At 36.5% G+C, this 14,151-nt stretch overlaps 1 protein-coding gene across 1 annotated transcript; it reads left to right on the top strand.

The window, feature by feature from the left end:
* The first annotated feature begins 309 nt into the window (after positions 1-309).
* On the top strand, positions 310-966 carry LOC145999239 (uncharacterized). Its single transcript, XM_083136174.1, has one exon. The coding sequence runs from the start codon at positions 310-312 to the stop codon at positions 964-966; it is 657 nt and encodes a 218-aa protein (XP_082992300.1).
* Positions 967-14,151: the final 13,185 nt, after the last annotated feature.

Here is a 14,151-nt window from a genome sequence, read left to right as displayed (position 1 = left end):
CCAAGGAGAATAGAGGGAAATATGAATGTTCGGACAGGAAGGAATAAAGGTTAAGGTAAAGAGGAAGATAGAAGTAGAGAATCCCTGTTGTAATTGGGGAGGGAGGAAGCAAGAATGTATACCTAGTCTTATCATAAATACTGACACAAAGTTTGAGGCAGTGTGTACAACCGGTTTTCAATGTCGTGACCAACCTTCCTGTGCAAGAGGCTGGAGTGGGCCATTGTGAGTTGAGCTGTCATAGAGGAAGTGTGTTCGTAAAAGTGTAGCTATGGAGTGAGGCTTCATAAAGTGGGTCAAACAGCCCCCATGATATTCAGAACACTTAAAAAGTTGAATATCAGCAAATCTTTCGTGTATCGGACCATCAAGCGATTCACAGAGCCTGGGACACTTGATGATCGCCCAAGGCAAGGCCGCCCACGCAGCGTACGAACCAAAAAGTTAGTGCAAGCAGTGGCAGCCCATATTCGGAGAAATCCTGTACGAAAGCAGGCAGTGCTTGCTCGTGAGCTGAACATTCCCAAAATGTCAGTGTCTCGTGTGTTAAGAAGTGACTTGGGGTTGAAGGCTTACCGGCGAAGTACAGGTCACTTCCTCAATGCACGTCTGAAAGAGCAGAGGGTAATAAAAGCAAAACGCCTCCTGCAGCGTTACGCCAACAATGACCACAGGAAAATTCTTTTCACAGATGAAAAGATATTCAACATTGAGGAAACTTTCAATCGCCAAAATGACCGGGTGTATGCGTCAACATCCCACGAAGCTCGGGAGAAAGCCCCGAAGATCCAGAGGGGTCATCATCCGGCCTCAGTCATGGTTTGGTGGGGCGTGGCGTATGATGGCACCACCAAGCTGCATTTTTGTGAAAAAGGGGTGAAAACGTCAGCCAGAGTGTACGAAAATACTGTGTTGAACTCTGCTGTGAAGCCTTTGAGTGACACTTTGTTCAGGAACCAACATTGAACCTTCCAACAGGATTCCGCACCAGCCCATAAGGCACACTCTACCCAGGAGTGGCTCAAGAGCAATGTCCCGGACTTCATTGCTCCAGCTGATTGGCGTGCTAGCAGCCCTGACCTCAACCCGTTAGACTACAAATTGTGGTCAGTGCTTGAGGGCATGGTCTGTACGAGGAGGCATGCCAATATTGACAGTCTGAAACGGTCCCTGGTGAAGGCAGTGGCGACTTTCCCTACGGAGACAGTGCGTAATGCTGTAGATGAGTGGCCGCAGAGACTTCAGGCCTGTGTGAAGGCCAAAGGCGGCCAATTTGAAAAATGATTGGTGTTATGTGTTTGTTAGACCTGTAAGTAACCTATACAATCAGGACATTAAAGTATCTTTAACAGTTTCGTCATAATTCACTTTCAATGTTGTGTCAGTATTTATGATATGACTAGGTAAAGTGATAAAGTTTATTACTTACCTCGAATGGGATGCTTTTCCATCCTTCCATACCTGTGATCTCTCTTGTTGGCGGTATCTTCTGCCAGGTTATGTTGTGTGGAATTAACCTCAATGCTGTATTGTTGTCGTACCTTTTCTTCTTTGGTCTTCTTAGGTGTAATGGCTACTGTATTCCTAAGGAAAGCGAATATTATACTATTTTTCATGTTAAGTAAATTGGCAAACTTATAATTGAAACTGAAATGTAATTAAGTAACTTTAATATTTTTTTAATGTAGTGATTATAATTTATTTGTCTCAAAAATTCTGAAATGCCCATGTGCATTGGTTGCGTGCATATATACTCATGTCAACTATTGAGCCATTAATGCCTTTGTATGAAACTTTGGTTTGATAAATCAATGTATTGTAACACTGTCCAATTGAATGTGTTCCTTGGTTAGTTATATATATATGCTTTTCAATACTTTTTTGCACTTAAAAACAACTGGAGATTTTCTTCTCAGTATGTTATAACTATTAGAAAAATTCAAATGACTGTCAACATATTGAAGACATAGCACTTTTTGCCTCAGATAACCACAACTCATTATACATATGTTGTGTTATTTGAATGAAAAATCTGTGTGTGTGTTTTTAAGTTTCCTGCCGATGAGAAGGAGCCATCATTCTGAAGGAAGAATTCCAGCAAGCACTGAGTGAAGTGGTAATTGAATATCAAACTGTAGTAGATGAGATCCTTATCAAACTAATCAAATGCTTGGTTGAAGGAAAGGAGCATATTTTACACTAACGTAATGAAATCTAGAAGCCAATTAGTTCATAGACTTCAAGATGACAGATCTTGTTCTTCTACAGAAGAAAAGTATCATGAGGAAATGTCCCTAATACAGGACAATGAGCCTGATATCACATGCAGTGAAAATTCTCCTGCAAATATTAAATAGACACTTTTACACTGAGCTTGACAGAGAGTTAAAAGTACAGTTTGGTTTCAAGAAGGAAAAAAGCACAAGAAATGTAAATTGGATTACTGTGGGTAATTGGCGAAAAATACCTAGAAAAAAAGAAAGGAAGTATTTATAGTATTTGTGATTCTTGAGAAACATTTGATTGAGTGAATGGAGGAATTTAAATAGATACTGAATAGGCTTGGTGTAGATTTTAAAGAGAATGAATTCAAGCAAAGTGTTACATCAAGTTAAATTGAAAATAGAGAAAAATTACAGAAGTGAAATTGGGAAAGGAGTACAGCAGAGATTGTTCCTATTATCTGCATTAACTTTTTCCAGAAAGAGGTACGGGTAATAATTTCAGAAACAAGAGTAAAATATATGATTTGTGGATGACTTGCACTTAATAGCAGAATATATAAGCATAGTGATTTGATTATTATGTTAGGAGACATAAATGTTCACTGTGAGCAGTTTAGGATGAAAAAAAATGTGAAGAAGACAAAAGTGATTGTTGTAGGGAAGAAACAAATTAAAATTGATATGAGAATTAGAGGCCAAAGTGTTAAATAGGTTGACCGATTCAGATACCTAGGATATATCATAAGCAGTGATATGAGCTGGTCAGCAATGGCAAAGGAAGCCTTTAATAGAAGAAAAGCATGTTTTGTGGAGCTTTTGGAAAAACAACTAAGAAAGAGATAATGAAGTGCAAAAACCTGGGTGCTATGACGAATTGAGGAAAAGGATATTGGAGCTTTAAAACTGTGGTTGTGGTGAAGAATGTAGCATGTGTAATGGACAAAGTAATAAATAAAATGGTATTAGAAGAGTTGGTGAAAGAAGAGCCATGAAAGAAGTGACCAAGAAATAAAAAAATAAATTGTCAGGACACCTTCTAAGACAGAACTGTGTGCTAAAAAAAACTGGTTAAGGAGTATTTATTAGAAAAAGTATCCGAAATATGATATGTATAAGATACAAAGTATAAAATGATATATCTATCCTATTCTATTAAATTAAGTATATTCTATGCTAACATGAAGCACCAGGTGTAAGTTCAGAAAGTCTCGAGGTTGCAGTGATAAAATTGCCTATTGACTCAGAGAACAATGAAAAAATTAATTAATGGGTTTTGTTTATAAGCATCCACATTTACATTTAAAAATATCTTGTTCCACGTCACATGTTTATAAGATTGTAAACTAGGCATTGAAGAATTCCACAATAAGAATTTTAAATTCCTACAAAATTTTGCAAGAACCGTGGTGGTCTATTCCGTGGGGTGTCTGAATGTCACATGGGAGACCGTGAGGTGGGTGATCTAAAGCTGGAAATTTTCCTGCCTTGTCCCTGCATAAAGGAGCTTCGAGAATGTGTGGGACCTTACTATCCCCAAACCCCATAAATGTGCCTTCATGGCATGGTGTTATGTGTGCAGGGAACTTTACCTTAACCTTTTCCAAAATTTTGCATGTAGTGGTAATGGAGGAAGAGAAAAATTGCACCCCATAATAGCACAGACCCAGGAGAGCTGGCAAGGTTGATTACACTCTCTTCCAAGATCTTCCTTGGTATAAATAAAGAACTTACAATATCAAGCAAAATCTTCAGTTTTCATTCCTGTTTCTTCCTCACAATATAAATTCCTACATGGCATCCACACCTTTCGCCTAATAACAACCCACTGACACTGGCACTGCTCAACTTAAACATTGATACTATGCAGTGCCATGCCCAAGGAGGTACAGATTGGTGGGGGTCATAAGCATAACCCCTCCTTTGGCACAGTAATCTTTAAAAGAGAGAATATCAAGGGTAAGATAAGATGGTAAATTAGGACTGACCTAAAAGAGATACATGTAACTCCACTTTCAAAAATCCTTGGAATGCCACTGATATTGTACATGAGCTAGTAATAAGACATTTGTGGAGGCTGGTGCCACCTGTTTCAAGCATCTTGAATAAAGGAAGCCAATAAGGCAAGCACCAAGTGGCAAAACACTGTTCAGAAATCAACACATTGGTTGAAAAGGCTAGAGTATTCTCAGAGTACAGGAAAGGCGAATAAATCTCCAGGAGCCTCCAGTAAAAGTTAGGTGAGCTGGCACGAGAAACAAAATACAGGCCACAGGAAAGAAGGAAATGGGGGTCAAGGTTTTCAGAGAGCGAGGGGAGGAGATTGGACCCTTTTCTCTGGAATTATATCTTAACTTGATTTCTTTTTGTGAGTCATAAAATGTACATGTAATATGATGTTATACATCACTTTCTGTCGCATCCTTTTCCATACGTTATTTGTTTTTCCATCATTTTTGTACCATTGCTTTATTTTTAGCTTTGGGTTATTGGATACGTTCCCCTCTACATTTTATGACACATAATGTGGTTCGTAGTGTGTATTTTTTTTTTGCAGAATATGTGTGTTCCTTGCAACACCAGTACATGCCGTTTCACAACAGAAGCAACGGCAGTAAAATAGGCTGTTCTGAACGTTCATAGCGTTAAAACAATGCACAAATAGCAGATATGTTACTGAGAAAAGTTGCTTGTTTTTGTGTCCTCTATACATTTCTGTGGTCCCCAGGTGTCATTTTGATGACATGCTGTAAATAATCTGAATATAGTATTAAAACTGCATGTTAAAATAATTGGTAAATAATGGGCAAAGCTTTACAACGTTCATTTTGCCATTGGAATAATCTTGTTTTCTAAATTAGCTACAGAATTCTCAACACATTAGAAACCAACCTTCTACAAATCATGTGCTGCTTGCATTCCACTTTTGATGCTGGACTGGGACATCTTCATTAGAGTCAAATTGTTGACACTCTTCTCAACATCTCTGTACTGTAATGTAAGAAAACTGATGATTTCATTGTTCCCACTCATCATCATACTGAGAGACAGTTGGAATTCTCTGTTATCTCTATAGCAATATTAACATCCATAACAATAGAACACATTATTTACTTAAAATGAATTCCTGATCAACAATCAGATTCATATTGTATTAAACCTAGTGGAACATAAATTATCATGTGTATATACTGCAAATACAGAGTAAGTGGAAATAAACTATAATAAAATACTGTATTTCACCCAGTACAGCCTGCTGATAGTGTTAAAGAAACAGTTCTACTTTTTCATGTTAAACTTAATATGTGATATAACATGGATTCAGTAGACATTTTTGAAGTCTGCATATTTCGTTCAACTTGCCCTGGACCTGTTCAACCATCGGTGTCTCATGACTATTCAAAGATGTGTGCTACAGCCGATATTCTTTCTTGCATTTACAATAGCCCTTCCTCCCTCCCCAACACACACACATACAGATGATACAGATGATATACATTCATCTGGAACCACTAGTGTTAGCAGGATTTTTTTTAGAGGATGCTGGAATTGTAAAAGTTGGTATCACATAGCTGCTTTATAGGTAGGGGCGGAATAAATCATAAAATATTTTGCAATTACCACTTCTAACCTTTATTTAAAAGCTGTTCAAAGACAAAAATGGAAGAGGTCATTTTAAGGGGAGTTTGCATGTACCACGCTGTTTGTTTTCCTGAGTTCTTTGGTTTCCTGAGTTATTTGGTTTCCTGAGTTCTTTACTGCTTTCATTTGAAAGTTTTGATTTTCTCAAAATTTTGAGAGGGGTACAGCGCATACACCAGCTTATGGATCAACAAAATCCAACTGATCCTTAACAATGACTGCTTCGCATACTATGCGCCTTATGAATCTTGCTAAAAATTTTCTGGTCTGAATCTGATTGTGGAGCCACATTAGAAGACGAAGGGTTTGGATTGATCCAAATCGTGTTTGTTAATTGTGCGATAAGTGAGATCCCACCACCCTCGCATTTCGTTTCGCCCCAACCACTGAAGTGCTGCATTACCATTAGGAAATAGATTTCTAGCATTTTTAAAGAGTGATTTAGATCAAATATCAAATTAAAATTTTCAAACATACATTTTGCATACCAGATAAGCACTTTTGTAAGCCAAAAATGGATGGATTATAGTTTAAAAGTCGCAGTCTATACAATTTACCACCAAAATAGATTAAAGGCTGAGTTATATTGTCAATTCGTGTTCCATCTCTTTATAGCTCGTGTTAATATATAGTTCACATTACAAATATTTCACAAATGTACACTAATAATGTATGGAAAATGTGGGAATGACATCACAAGGCAACATTCTGAGAGAGACGAGAAGGTTGATGCAGACCTTCTTCTTATTCTAAGATGGCAACACTTACCATGCTGTGGATTTGTATAACACACTAGCAGATTGTCTTCCCGATCTGAGAACCTATCTCTCCTGTAAGAACCAAGAGGCCTGACCGGGGAGTATTCATGCATGCCCTGAGGTGGCAAGAATGTGCTAGAAGCCCATAGCATTGTACAGTATTCGTTATAGCTTAACAGTGAGTGGAAAATTCATAGCATGCTGCAAATTTTTGAGCCTCTTAACGTCAGAAATTTCACTTCAGTGTTTTATTGAACTTCTTCAATCTATTAAATTTGTCCCATTCTTTTATTTCATGTCAGCGAATTGAGTAATGTGATATAGCATGGTAGCATGTATTAAGCAGCTGCCACTGTGCTCGGCATGACTTCCACAAATTCAAGTGTTTTAGTACATATTTTTATAGGTGGGAATAAGTCTCCTGCATGTAACATCATTTCATGTCAAGATCAACATCACAGCAATCAAACACAAATGTAGAAAATGCATTTCCTTTTTTTTTAACACAGATGACACACTTTTTTTGGGTGGTTGGGTTACTGTCTTCCATGGTCTGAATGTCATAGTCATACTAGAACTTGATTTTTCATAATAATGGAACACTTTTGAACTTCTATAAAATACTTATTTCTTGTTGTAATTTTCCTCTATGCAAATACCCTTACCCCAGACTTTCAGTAGTGCTTGGATACGAGAAGCATAGAAATATTTCTCAATAGATTCAAACATGATTGGACTGCTGGCTTCACCTTTTTGTCACTGCTGAAATGATAGCCTCTGAGGAACCCCTTTAAGGATGCAAATGTGTGAAAATAATTTGGAGCAAGACCAGAACTGCATTAATGGGGTGTGTGGCAGTAACTCTCAGCTGAGTTCCTGTAGTGTACAAATTGTGGTGTGAGCAGTATGTGGTCATGCATTGTTTTGCAGCCTTTAAGTGATGAAATCAGTCCATTTTCATGATTGTGTCCAAACTGCCCATAGAAAGTTGCTTCTGTTCTGCAAGTTAGTGACAGGTTATCCATAAATTTTTCAAGGACGAGAGAAAGAAAACCTCACTTTATCTAGTGTAAATCGAAAACTTTTGGGTAGGCTCGAGCCCCCATAAGCCCCCCCCCCCCTTGGATATGTGCCTGCTGAACACTTAATACAAAGTTAGAGAAATGGCACAATGGAGGATCCAGCCCTTGCAGCAATATGGCAATGTGTGAGAGGGCAGTGTCAGATTCGAAGCAGAGTTAAGATGACTTATTCTCGGCGAGAGAGACAATGAGAACAAGGTGAATGAGAAGGTCTCCATGTGAAAAAGTAGACTTGGCGGTAGCATCAGCTTCTTCATTGCCTTGATGCCTACATGACTGGGGACCAGCGGAAGCAAACTAATTGTTACTCTATTGGTATGGACATATCTGTGTATCAGTTTAGTAATATTACTGATAATTTTAGCCATTTCTTATTACTTTTATGAATAAAAAATTACAATTTGTATGTCATAGTTTTGTGAAGAAAATGTCTAAATAAGCAGAATCATTTGCAATTTTGCATTGGCTCAGTAATTGGAATTAGTAAATTTTATATCAGTAGTTTATCAGTACTGGGAAATACTTCATATCAGTTCACTTTCTTAAACCAAACTAAATGAAGAATCCATGTGCACATATAATTAAGGACTACGGTTACAAATATTTGTTTGAGTTAACACCTTTTTCAAATGTATTGGAGTGCACAAAATAACATTCCAAACATACCACATAGAGAACAAATATTTTCACATTTTGAGAAACATAAATTTACAAATGAACACAATATCAATTAATCTGTAATGGAAAATAAACATATATTACAAGCCTATGTCTTCAAAGCAGCTTGTGTGAAGAAAATCAACATGTAGGAGCATATTCTAGCCCTATTGATGTACTTTAATGTGACTCATTGATCAATTAGGTGATTTTCACTGAGATTTCCCTGAGAATTTTACTTTTTTCAAATTCCCTGAGATTTCCAGGTTTTCCAGGTTTTTCTAGGTGTGTGGGAACCATGATTTATTCTTTAAACATGTATGTTCTAAAAGAAATTAGTGGTTATTTGATACAGCTCACTAATAAAACTTGTTCTTTAACTAGGATATTTAAGCTGTGTAAGTTTTTTCACACTTAACATCTCTTTGAGTCCTGTCTTCATGAATTAGTCTTTCCTCTATGTAAATAGAACCAATTTCAGTTATTGTTATTCAATGAGTTAATTGTTACTTAAATAATGAGTTTCATTGTTGTAGATAATGGTACTATGGAGATAGCAGACAAACACAAATACCTGTCCCTGAGGATGAAAAATGATTTCAACAAAATTATCAGTTTCCTCGGCTTTCAGTGTACAATGAAGATAAAAAGGATGGCTCTAATGAAGAGTATCGATAATGCCATTGGAAGAATCACATGACTTCTTGAAGGTTAGTTTTATGTGTGTTAAGCACTTTGCATACCTAGCAAAGTGAAAATCTTTGCTTGTATTTTAAACATTTCTAACTCTAAAGCACTCTTCCTATGATCAGGAGAATACATACAAGGCCTGTTCAAGAAGAAACTGAACTCCTTTTGTAAAGTGTGTATATAAATTCCTTGAAGAAAACTGACAGTGCTGGTGCCAAGCGGTCGGTGTCCTTAGTTATTAAATTGGTCCAGTTTCAAAGCCGTTGCTAATTGCAATACTGCAGTAGATAGCTTTGAGTGCAGATGCATTTAGTGCCTGCCGTGATTTTCAGTTACCCTACTATGACGTAACTGGAAGGGAAGAGCAGCTAGTATGTGTGAAATTGAAGAAAACTTTCAAAGAGATGTACGGGATGTTACATGAAGCCCATGGCGAGGAATGTTTCAGTTTTAACACAGTGTTACGAACGGTACAGACATTTCAGATCAGGTCGTACTCCATCAAGAACGACAAATGAGAAGATGTCATGTTAACATGATGTTGATCATGTTCTTTGACTGGTAGGGGATCGAAGTTTGTGCTGGATGGTTCCACAGTGAATGCAGCATTCTTCTTTAATGTCATGATGATTTCAAGAAAACATGCAGCACAATAGGTCACAGATGTGGTAGATCACATCCTGGATGGTTCATGACGATGATGAATGTGCTTATTCCTCACTCGTTATCTGGGAGTTTTTGGCAAGGCACCAGACACCAGTTGTCCCTCAACCAGCCTACTCTACTGATTTTGCACCAGCAGACTTCTTCCTCTTCCCAAAGTTGAAATCAACCCTCAAAGGTCAGAAATTCTAGACAATAGAAGAGATCAAGGGGAATTCGCTATGGGGCCAACAGGCCATTCCAAAACTGGAGTTCCAGCAGGCATTCCAGGATTGGAAGAAATGCTGGGAGCTGTGTGTGCACAGTGGAGGGGAGTACTTTGAAGGAGACAGGTTGAAATAGCTGGTGAATATTACCGTTTTCTCAATTTTGTAAAAGTTTGGTTTCTTTTTTAATAGACCTTGCATAAGAAAAAATGAAAGTAAAGACAAAATAAATTAAAAACAAGACAGTAAACACTTAGTGACTGAGTATATTGTTGTAGTCAGTCGCGATTTTGCTACCTGTCAGTAGCAAGAATGCTAACAGGTTCCAGGTTTGAGTCTCAGTCTGAGCATTCATGTTTCTTTGCTAGTGTCCATCCATGTGCTTCATCTAATCACCATTCATTCTCATTATCATCATTAGATTTAAGAGTTACAAAACGTAGTAAAAATATTCAGAACAAATGTCTCAACAGAAATATACACTCACAATCGCACATACTAACACATATAGAAAAATTTCTAACATATTGAGATATAAGTATACTTGTAATTTAGAATATGACTTTACATTTCTGTGGACTTTTCAATAATTTAATATAGTACATTTAATATATTTCCAATTGTAAAGATTCTACTTATGTGTAATCCATTTATAGCTGACGTTTTCTACAAGGACAAAAATTCATAATTGTGAGAGATGTTATAAGGAAAAACTCAAAATTAAAATCTAATTAATGCAATTCCCATGATGATTGTACTGATAATGAACATATGCTTTTGTCTATTCTCGCTGATAGTGGTATGCAAACATTTCCACAACTGAGAATGTGGTAAATATTGGAACATAATAATATTAAATTTTGGTGGATTGTCCTGTGGTATAAATATAAAATTCAGGCTTTATAAAACTCAAACTTAAGTAAATGTCATGAGATGCTACAAACAGATTTAAAATACTGCATTTTCATTTGGCATCTCAAAGGAGTTGTTAGTTATCAATAGTTAAATTATTATTATTACCTAACACTTGGTTTCGGGCTGTAAGCATATGTAGCAAATAAGTAACATATGAATTATCAACATGTTATCAACATTGATGATTTTCTGATGTTTTGACATTTTTGTTTAACATGTTTTTTTGACAAGATAATTAAGCAGACTCTCAGATTTTGACATTGATCATAATTTCAAGGGGACAACTCATGGGACATTTTGACTTTATCAAAATAGTTGTAAATTGTGCACAATTTCTTCCCTTATCTAACCCACATACCTTGAAGGGCACTGTGGAAACAGTAATCTAGATGCCATAAAATGTCTTTCAAAAGCAAAATGTCTTCTCGTTTCACAACTTATTATTTACACACTTCTCATGCTTCTCTCTTCCGTTCACTGAATGGTACATTTTCTTTTCCTTTGGAAAAATACTTATTCAACAACTAAAATATTGGGGTGTCTTTGCTCCTCTCTTGCTCCCGTTGGATCCCAAATATGGTTGAAAAATGTACAATAAAACTAGTCACTTACTCATCAGAAGGTAGCACTTAGCATTTAGGCACACTCGCACTGTTTGTTTCTGATTGCTATTAACAACCAGTTGCACATAGTGCTGTGACAGGAACAGGCTCAGCTGTAGAAAATAGAGTGTATTTTGTTGTTTCTAGAGGCCTGCAACGAAACCATAAACAAAACTTGATATTCTAGCATACTTTCCTAAAGTATATCACAAAGGAATGAGTTGAAACATTACTGCGAGAAAAGCAGTTATTTGATCATAACAACTGCAAATTAAGAGAGAACTTTTACAATTCAAGCAATACTTGCATACAACAGGATAAAAAAAACAACTACTTATTACGATGATTTACAAAGATTTTACACTAGTCGTGTTTCTATGGTTTTATAGTTTGTGGTTTTTAGCATCAAATAAGAAATTATTGAATTGTGCATTCTGATAATGCTGATAACTAATCAATTTAATGAATTATTTCCCCTCAAACTGAATCTTTCTTACACTTACTTAATGAGATAAATGGTTGAAATAAGTTGATGGATACACATCAATCACATACAGATTCCAATTTTCTTATCTGACATTATATTTAATGTGTCTTTAATGGCATGATACAATACACAGGTAAAAATTTTCCTTTTTTATATTTACTAAGACAATATATTAACTGTAACTACTTATATTTAAACAATGCATACAACTTGATTGGCTATTATATTTTCTATTATGCTTCTGTATTAATTCAAATTTTACAGGCCAGGCACCCAAAAGTTCACCTCATTTCCATGTAGTACACCCCAGTAACTACTTCTGGTAGGCCAACAAGCCTCTGGCGCTTAGACACATGCCCAGGATAATCCTTTGTGCAGTTGTGTTGTCCTGTGTCTGTTCCCTTGTCTGCTGAGTGCATCATTATAATCTCTGCCTTGAAATTTGGTTAGTACACTTTAGTCACCTGAAATAGTATGTTTTTAGTTATTATTAAGTAATGAACAGATATTGAGATATCAAGTACATATTTAGATACTGAGGTAATGAGTATATATATTTAGAAATTAAATAAGAAAGTTTTGCAAAACATATTTCTATTATTTATGTTTAAGTTAAGGGGCCTAACCCCATATTGCTTTATGTGTTGATGGACAGATATCAATCATATATATATTCTTATGTCCTAATGTGTCGATGCTATAAAGAACATTCAATCAAATTTTATTCTAGATAATCCATTGGCCTCACAAAGAGGAGGAGGAGAAATGCCTGTGCATGAGATCTTGGAGTGAGTAAAAAGTTATTTCCTCAACACAGACAATCGGCGAGCTTAAAGAGACACAATAGCTTTAACAGATGCCGTACTTCAACAAGACCAGGAGTGGAAGAACAACTTGTTAAGGTAAGTGAGTGATTTTATTTTCTTATTTTCTATTTCCTCCCTTCCTTCACCTAAGTGTATTCACTTCTCCTCTGTCTCTTCTCCTTGCTAGACTCAGTTCTTTCTCTTTCTCTCTCTCTTCCCATTGGTGGATTATCTTCCTTTAATTTTCCTCACTTCTCTTTGAAGAAGACCATTCTTTCTCTCCCTTCTCCTCCTTGTTAAGTGATTTCCTTCTGTCTATCTACATTCCGGTTAGAGAACTTGCTTCTTCTTGTTTCCTTCTAATTTCTTTCTCTTATCTTTTGACAACATGCTTCTTATTACACTCCCTTATGTAAGAATTCGTTCAGAGGGCGAGTGTATTTAGTAGTCGACTTTCCATGTTGTCACCGAAGTTCCAAGTGAGTGTACCATAATTTATTTTATCAAATTACTGCTCATCGTCTTTAATGCGATTTGCCAAAAGTGGCAAAAAAGCTATTTCGTCCTATTGCTTGTTCCTTTCTATCTACTTCTCAATTTCCTTTTATCTACCTCCTTCTCCTTAGTGAATTTACAGTACATTGTGTTCATCCCATCTTCTTAGAGGACACGATAGTTTATATCAGCTTTCATTCTCCAGCAAATACATGTTATTTTCATTCCTTTTACTTCCAACCATTCTCCTTCTTGAACTATACTTCTTATCTTTTTGAAGGAATTCCTACTTACTATATCCCTCTCTTCTCCTATGACCTCACCTTGTCCTTTGAACACTTGCCTCCTCATATCTCCCTCCTTTTACCTTCACAAACTTGCCTCCTTCTATTAGTAGGAAATATTCCTTGCTTTACACTCCCATTCTACTTTGGAAGACTTGCCTGGGTTCACTTGTTCCTATATTCCTCCAATATCATTCGAGGACTTGCTTCTTGCTATCTGAATCTGTTTTTTTCTCTTTTAACTTCACCTCTTATCATTGTGAATTGTGAATTTATTTCCTCCTCTCTCGTTCTCTCCCTTATTTTTCAATGGGATTGCAACCTACTATTTTCTCCACCGTCAATGAAGAACTGGTTTGATTTTAATTTTCTGTCTTCTGCTTGGATGATTGCCTCCTCTTAACATCTTTCTTTGCCATTGAGAAATAAATTTGCATCCTTTTTTCCCTTCTAATACGTTTACATTTCTCCTCATTTGCCTCTTTTTTTTAGAGGACTTGCATCCTCTTCATATTTCCCTTCCATCTCCTTTGAGAATGTTTCTCCTTGCACCCTTCTTTTCCTCCTACTTGTAGAATACCATCTCTCCCTATCCGTTTCTTCCTTCGTAGAAAAATCTACTTCATATCGCCAACCCTTATT

This window comes from Lepisma saccharinum, chromosome 15, assembly GCF_977018435.1.
Source record: "Lepisma saccharinum chromosome 15, izLepSacc3.1, whole genome shotgun sequence".
NCBI classification, from domain to species: domain Eukaryota; kingdom Metazoa; phylum Arthropoda; class Insecta; order Zygentoma; family Lepismatidae; genus Lepisma; species Lepisma saccharinum.
This window is presented reverse-complemented; position numbering and strand designations above follow the sequence as displayed.

Excerpts from the sequence above, each read along its gene's own strand:
- LOC145999239 (XM_083136174.1), top strand. The coding sequence starts at position 310 with ATGATATTCAGAACACTTAAAAAGTTGAATATCAGCAAATCTTTCGTG.